The sequence below is a fragment of the Octodon degus genome, unplaced genomic scaffold (genome assembly GCF_000260255.1).
Source record: "Octodon degus isolate 3935 unplaced genomic scaffold, OctDeg1.0 scaffold01508, whole genome shotgun sequence".
Lineage (NCBI taxonomy): Eukaryota > Metazoa > Chordata > Mammalia > Rodentia > Octodontidae > Octodon > Octodon degus.
In genome coordinates this window covers 1-8,106 of record NW_004526084.1, presented here as the reverse complement: position 1 = coordinate 8,106, position 8,106 = coordinate 1, and the positions used below count along the sequence as shown (strand labels likewise).

Sequence of the window (8,106 nt, the reverse complement as noted above, 5' to 3'; positions counted from 1 at the left end):
CTGTGCTCGCTCACTTTTTTACCACCACGGAAGAGCAGTAACGTAGGGTAGCCTCGGACCTTTAAAAGAAACAGAAAAGGCTGAAAACTGTCTGAATCACACATGGATTCCTTATAGACAGTTGAGGGAAGGGCATCTCAGGGCTCATTTTTATAGGTGTATTTAGATGATACAAGGACCAGGTCAGAAAGCAAAGCCTTGGGAATTGTGTTCACTTCCTATCCACACTGCACTGAAGGTGAGTGTCACTGCAGTAACTTCGCCTGATCTTTAAATGCACACACCTTCAGACCGGGGACCTGGAGGTATGCACTCCGACCATGCCTTCTTCTTCTCCATAGACACACCGCCCTTTCTCATGTAAGAATTTTAAGGCACAGGCTGGGGAGATAGCTCAGTGGTTTAAGCGCCTGCCTGACAAGTGCAAAGAATCAGGTTCAATGCCTGGCCCCAGTCCACGTGTGCCATGCTGGCCACCAAAACCAGGAATGATGCCGCACATCTGTAATCCCAGCACTAGGGAGGCTGAAACAGGAGAGGATCACTATAAGGCCGAGCTGTGTAGAGACAGAGCCAAATAAAAAATTTAAAAAATCTATTTTAAGGCACAAAACACAACTGTTTCTACTCATGAGTAAATGGATCTATTACATCTCTTAATCTGATGCGACTCCAAGGTTGCACACAAGATACAGCTGGCCAGGACTCAGGAAGGGCTGGGATGAGTGAACTCCCGCTCGACTGCCCGCACATGTGTGTACCAGCTCTCCTGGGCTTCGATCACAGGACTAGGGCAGCAAACACAAACCACAGCCCTGCTAGGCTCCAAGACTGTGCCAGCAGTTCAGGCTGAAGCCAAGAGTGAAGCACAACTAAAAGGGCACAGACAGCGCTCTGCTGTGTCCATGCGGCCCACTCCCAGCCCGTGGGGACCCCCGCCCGCTGCCACCAGGGCCACCCACCGAGTACTTGCTGCACACATCCCGCTCCGCCGTACAGTCAACCTCGGCGATCTTGACCTCTGCCAAGCCAGGGAATTCCTTCTTGGAGAGCTCCTCCCAGGTGGGGGCCAGATTCTTACAGTGACCGCACCTGAGAACAGAACAGCGGAGCTATGCTGAGGGCGTTCACCCCCAAGCTTCCTTTCTTACAGGAGACAGTCAACAGCCATGCAGGAAGCCACAGAGCATCAGAGCTCCCTTGTGTGCTCCCTTACTGCTGCTCCCCTGTCCCTAACAAGGACTGGAAAGACACCCAAAGTGCACTTCTGGGGAGCCTGACAGGTGGCAGCTCAATTTTAAAATCAAGAGTGCCATGAACCTTTTAGGGTTGTCTGACATCTTCAAACTCCACGACTTCGTTTTCTGGGCACTCTGGTGACTTAGTGAGGCCATGACAACGGCTGGTGCAAGCCATCTCTCTACTCCTTGTTTGAATCTCATTCCCTTCTGGCCTCTCCCCTCTCAGAAGGGATCGTCTTTCTTCCCTGGCGATCTACTGAGCTCCAGAGAGCTGCGCTTGCTGGCTCTTTACCCCTGCCACTGTGGTTTCTCTTGTGGACCCGGGGTCAAACAAGTGCACAAGCAAAAGGGACACAGGAGGACCTTGCTTGGGCCTGTGTCTGGGAGGAATCTCGAACTCTCCTAAATACTCTACTTGTCCTTGTGATGACAGAGCAGTTTCCATGTCACAGCTGAGGATGAAGCTGAGGGACTCAGAGGACATCTGAGGTCACAGAAGGTGCGATGGAAAACCAGACTACCGGGCTGGCCACCGTGCAACCGCTCCCGTCACCTCTGGTGCACTTCTCCCGCTGTTCTTGCCGTTATCCAAAGCAGTTCCAAAGTCCTCTTCTGTGAGTGTCTGCAGTTGCACTGACCTAACTGCTCAATGTCCTGAATCAGTTCAAAATGTTTCCCTCACACGGTCACTTTGACCTTGGGAAAAGGCCAGATAGTGCACAGGGCCGGTCCGGCAGAGGCGGACACAGCAGTCTGCCTTTCCTTGGGATGGACCTTGGCGGCAGCACTCGTAGTACTGTCACATCTCACCAAGGCACCCGCGAAGGACAACTTCCAGAACTGCTCAGAAATGAGCAAGAGTGACAGGAGGACAAATGTGTGAAGTCAGAAATATTCAGAGGGAGTTAATGGCCATGGGTCTCTTACTGTAAGACATTTTTTTTTTAAATTTAAACATTCAATGTATTTTCTGATCACTGCTTGTCGTGTAGAGCAAGCCTTAGAACTGTCATCTCCCAACGTCATCCATCCGTCTTGGTGTCAAGTGATCTTACTTCATTCACCTTCTGGTCCCCAGGGACCACGTGGCAGGAAGGGTCTGGTAAAGGGGTCACGCATTCAGTGTCTAACAGAAAGCTGAGCTCTACTGGGTTTCTGTGTAACATTATTCCTAAGAAACTCAGGAGCTGAGCTACATCATGTTCATTATTTAATGAAAATCTACTTGGAAAAGTACCCAGAAACCGGAAGACTTAAGCTTGCTTCCTCTAAAGCAGACTGAGTTTTAAGTTAACCTCATTCATTCTCGATAAATAATCCGAAGGGCCGTGGAACGGGAACCTAGAACACCGGGGTGTGACCACAGTGTTCCTCCTCTGCTGGGTGAAGGTGGCATCGACCAATGACACACTGCAGAGTGGACTACGGAGTTGGAAACGTGCCAGGGCGAACGCACCACAACCGCACAGCTTCTGCGGTAGCAGCCACTCACCATGGGGCGTAGAACTTGATGAAGGTTATTCCTTCTGCAATGGTGTCGTCGAAGTTCTTTTCTGTGAGGGCCAACACAGTGCTCTGTGGGACAGAAATAGGGAATCGGGATTTTCTTTACCATGCTGTTATGCATGTTCCCGCACCACACGCGCACACACAGACGCATGCACCCACGCACAGGCGCCTGCCGTCTGATGCAGCCGGCCAAAACCTGACCCCAGCCACGTCAGCCCTGGAGGCTGCAGCGCAGCGTGGAGCCTGAGCTGCCCAGAACCTCTTCACCCACCGCTTGTCCCTCTCCGCTCGGGCAGCAGTGAACATTCACCTTCTCTGCCTAACAGGAAGAACCTAGGTGCAGCGTCCACTTCACCACCCCAATTCCACATAGAGCAGACTGCTTTCCAGGCTGCGTGTAAAGGAAATGTGCGGAGACCTGGCCCGGGAGCTTCCGGGGACGGCCGCCGTGTGCTTGACTTTGAACAATTCCAGCCCGGCTGTTCTTCGCAGACTTACGTCTGCATGTTTCCGTTAGGTGGCTATGTACCGTGTGGCAAGGATTCTGAGGCCAGGCAGGGCCATCTCGGAACACTACTATCCTGTCTTGAGATGCCGCGACGCTCACACGAGGCCCAGGCAGTGGTGGGAAACTTCTTACAAACAGCTCTGTGGTGACGCCTCCAGAGCACATAATTAGGCCAATGTGGGGTGACCTTTACAGTGCCCAGCACACACACACACACACACACGCTCCGCTGATAGATACGTCATGGGGATACACACAATCCTTTACTTCAACCCAAACCCCAGCTTCCACTAACACCAGGGCTGTCCCTAACAGTGAGGCCATCGTAGGGGGCAGGTGGCTTTGTCGCTTCTCTAACTGCAAACCACCAGGGGCTCTGGGGGAGGGACAGCTCCAGTGAGTCAGGTCCTACCATGTACATGCCACCAAAGGACCACGGTCATCCAGTCGCCACTTCAGCCTGCGGACCCCACTGTCCTGGCTGCGAGCATGACATGTCACGTGGGGTGGAAGCAGCCGTGTAAGAGCACTCGTCCACTGGTGGCCACCGCGACTGGAGCCAGGAGCCCGCATGCATGAGGACACCAGACCCACGGACACTCAAGCCCCTCGCGTGCGGCACATCGTCTCTCTGCCAAGCATATGCACGCCTGCCTGGACACTTCAGTCTTCTCTGGCTGACTTCTAATGCCTTGTACAGCAGAAACACTACACCCCTAGCGCTGTACTATTCAGGGAACATCTAGAAAACCTTTTAAAGGCGGTTTCCAGCTGTAGTTGCTTGAACCTGTGGGTACAGGGGGCCGGCTGAACCGAGCTCTGCGCATGATGAGCAGCAGTCCTTTCTCAAACACACACACCGACTCCCCCCGAAGATGCTTGGGTGTCCCTCCTCCTGCTCTGGTCCTACTTTCTACTCGGTCCTGTCACACACCAGCTGCACCAGGCTCTGAGTCACCTCTCTGCTCTGTCCTGCGGTCGCACCCCGAGCTTGGGAACTCGCTGTCTCTGAGGGTCCATCTAGCAGCTCATCATTCCACACCTGCAGCTGTGGGTCGTCCTGCTGCCTCACATCTGCGCAATCCCTAGGGGGCTCCCAGCCTCGGGGTGGAGCTTCCCAGCTCAGCTGGCCTACCACACCACTCTTCAGCTGCAGCTCCCCACTCTGCACCCCTCACCAGCACCTTCCCCATTCCCTCCAGCCCTGCCCCAAACACACAGCTGGTTCACAAGGCCACATCTGGGCTCTGTGCCTCCACCTGGTGGCTCCCCGAGTCTTGTGTCCTAGGGGCCCCACTCCAATACACGCTTGTCATAGCCTCAGGATACAGGCTTGTATGTGTTCTCTCCTTTGCCCCTACAGACCAGCCTCCTTCCCAGTTAGGAAAATCTTGGTAGCCTAGGATGGTGTCTGAAGCCTAACGGAGGCTTGAGGAACACAGAACAGACATCCAAAGCCTGACAGGAGCATCGGGGCCACTGAAGCGAGTCCACCCAGTTCCAGCCTAAGCCTCTCGGTCCTCCCACACCACCACCCTGCTGATCTCCCGGGACTCAAGACAAGTTCTAGAAGTGACTAGAAATAGCCCAAGGGACAGTAGCCAAGACTTCTTAGCCAATAGCCTGCACTGGGTAGAACAGGGTCTTGAGCCTTCTCAACATCTGCTACTCTCAGGATCACTCCATTTCTCTCGCACTCAAAGCTCCTATGGAGCTCATCAGACTTGAACATAAGGTTTCATGTTGACAGTCCCTATCCCTGCCCCTGCCCCTGTGTTTGAGGAGAAGGCGCCTTCTGCCCACCCCAGCCTGCAGCTGTGGACTCACCTTGTCTCCCACTGGCTCCGCAGCCAGCACCGGGGCCTCTGAGGGCTCCACGGTCTCAGGGGCTCCTGTCTCTGGACCTTGCAGCTGCGACACCACGTAGTCCTTCAGTGACTCCAAGTCCCGCTTTCCCTTGTACTGATCCACCTGTCCAAGACCAGGGTTACAAGCAGAGGCCGCTGAAGTACTTGCATCCCAGTGCTCTAACCATCCGCCACCCCCAGCCACCACTACCATTCCTCAGCTATGGCTCGTCACACTGTGACAACAGCCCCTCTGCACCTAGCCAGCAAAGAAGAGACTGGAGACTGAGGCTTGGCTTTGTGAGGAGAAGGTACAGCTCCTGCCCCATGGAGTCGGGGCTGGAGGCAGGCAGCGCATCATCAAGCTGCCGGGGGCCTCAAATGCCACACGCCAAGCAGCCCAGGTGGAGGAAGGGCTGAGCCTGGCTGAACACAGGCGTTTCCCCAGCTCTACGAGGTTTGTCAGTGACCAGAACAGGGACCCTGTGCCTGGGCAGCCAGGTTAGTCTCAGGATAACCCAAGCCACTGGGATGTTTGAAAACAGCAGAATACGTGGTCTTTTTCTCTCAACGCCCTAGATCTTATCAATCCGACAGAAAGATATTGTTCCGTGGCCCGCAGATCTCCAAGCCAGTGCCCCAAGCCATGGACGGTGTTCACTGTAACGCAGCACCCATCACACTCAGTGGCTCTGCCTGCTGCAGCCACAGGGGCCGAAGACACACCTTCTTTCCGTCGCGGAACCAGAGCAGGGTGGGATAGCCCCGGACTTGGTTTTCTGAGCAGAGTCCATAGTGCTGAGTACAATCGACCTGAAAACAAAGCACAGTCGGGCACCTGGTCAGTTTGCTCACGGCCTTGCAGCTGAAGGACTTTCAGGTGGCCTGCACTTAAACAGAGAAAGCTTTTTAAATTCCACATTCTGTGGTATTTATGCCACTAAGTTGGCAGTTTTGGGATAGTCTAGCTAGAAGCTACCCTGAACAAAATACACCTGAACTAAGAAAAGGGAAACAAGATTTATCTTAGGCAGGATTTCATTCCACTGAAAATACCAATCCTTAGGAAGTGGCATTTCCTTTGAGCAGGGCAGCAGCCAGCATCAGGGAACTTGGTCTGACACTCTGAAGGGGCTGCAGCCAATCTGCTATGAGCAGGACCCTTCCCTGGGCCCACAGTGCTGGCTCAGAAACCTGCTCTCGGGTCACGCTTCTGTAGTCTAAAAATCCGCAGGGATGGGGATGTGGGATGTGGTGTGGCATGGTCCCTAACACCACAAAAAATTGTAAAAATTTTGAACTGAGATCATTCTGTCCTTAATTGTAGAAGTTTAGCTTACCAATGATCACAGCTCTGTAGCTTTATTTCACTTAAATCTTTAAAAAAAATGTGCTTGCCTGACAGTCTCAAGAAACATTTTACTCTAAATCACTTCTTTTTGATTTTCTGTCAGACTACATTGGTCTAAGCAGGACTAAGCTCTCTGACACTATGTCAGTGAAACCCTGTCAGCCCTCACACTGCACTGACAGAAAGGTGGAAGGGCTAGACTAGAGCGTGGGAGGGGCCACCCAAGGTCACTGGAGGGGACGAGCACACCCAGGGGTCTGCCCGAGTCCACATGCCACTCGGGCTGGGCTTCCCGGGAGCCTCAGCTGAGACACAGTGCAATAATCTACCATAAAAGCCATGAAATAATGGAGCAAGGACACAAGGGGTGGGGCAAAGTAGAAGATGATAGCTACTTCCAGGGGCTGGTCTGTGAACACAAGATGCCAACCATCACATATATAACTAGAACACGTTACTGAAAGTAGCAGGCAAGACTGGAAGATCTATTCAATAGTAACAATTGGCATTTACTAAGCTCTTGCTCCACTTGGGACCTTTCATCTTCACAAGCACATATGGCGAGAGAGAGGTTTCAACACAAAGTGTGGCCAGTCAGGTCTATCCGAACGCGAAAATTATGCTCTTGGCCACCTGCCTGTCCTAAGCAGATCACCCCATTAACTATCATACCTCAACCTGGAACATTACTTCTGTATATAGACAAATTCCACAGCAAAGTAGGAAAAATGAGATTTTTAACTTAAAATTTATTTATTTATTTATTTATTCATTTGGTACAGGGTCTCACTACACAGCTCGGACTTGTAGTGATCCTCTTGTCTCAGCTTCCCCAGCACTGGGATTATAGGTGCGCACTACCACCCCCAGTCTCAGTGGCCAGCTCAGTGAGCCTGGGGACAGGGCCAGTGCAGCTTGTGGTGCTGGGGATGGAACCTGGGTCCCTGAGCTTGCCAAGCAAGCGCTTAGACAGCAGAGCTATCTCCCGGGCCCAAAGGGAGATTTAAAAAAAAAAAGAAATCCACACACGACGACGTCTGACGTTTGGGGTGTATAAGAGGGAAGATAAGAAGAAAATGGCTCGGGGGCCGCTCTGGGCAGTTTCAGAAAGTCAGGTTCCACAGACCTCACTGTGTCACATGGGAAAGGTCCCTGGGCTGCAGTGAGAGGCAATTTTCTGCGAGCCAGTGTGCAAAGCTGAGGACCTTCGGTATAGGCCCTGAAAAAACAGAGGCCCAGGAACAGCCTCAGGGCTCCATCCGTATCTCACAGAAGGGCTCTAGCTGCCAATTCAGAGCTGGCCATTGCTTCCAAATAAACAGAGCGGCCAAGGCCATCATGTGTCTCGGCTGTGGAAAAGCTAGAAAACTCAGAACCTGGCTGCCATCTGTGAAGGGCAAATGAATTACCAGGTGGCACGCTAAACAGAATAAAGCAAGCTTGCAACTGCGCATGGGATGAGTAATAGGCTAGCCGCTGATGACTCCGGCCCGGTGCAGGCTACTTCCAGCTTAACGACGGCCTTCGCTTACCTTGCCAATCTTGACGGTTTCTGAATGTTCAAGGCCCAAAGCCAGCTGCTCCCAGGTTGGGGCAAGAGCTTTGCAGTGACCACACCACGGAGCGAAGAATTTGATGAAGTGGTCGCCT

General features: G+C 52.8%; 1 protein-coding gene across 1 annotated transcript; it reads right to left on the bottom strand.

The window, feature by feature from the left end:
- Window positions 1–6: 6 nt before the first annotated feature.
- On the bottom strand, window positions 7–8,102 carry LOC101570560 (thioredoxin domain-containing protein 5; the record flags this gene model as incomplete). Its single annotated transcript, XM_004648780.2, has 6 exons — window positions 7–59; window positions 963–1,092; window positions 2,734–2,816; window positions 5,086–5,229; window positions 5,832–5,918; window positions 7,989–8,102. Coding segments are annotated over 6 exons (611 nt in total), but the record flags the coding sequence as incomplete, so codon positions are not given.
- Between the last annotated feature and the right edge of the window lie 4 nt (window positions 8,103–8,106).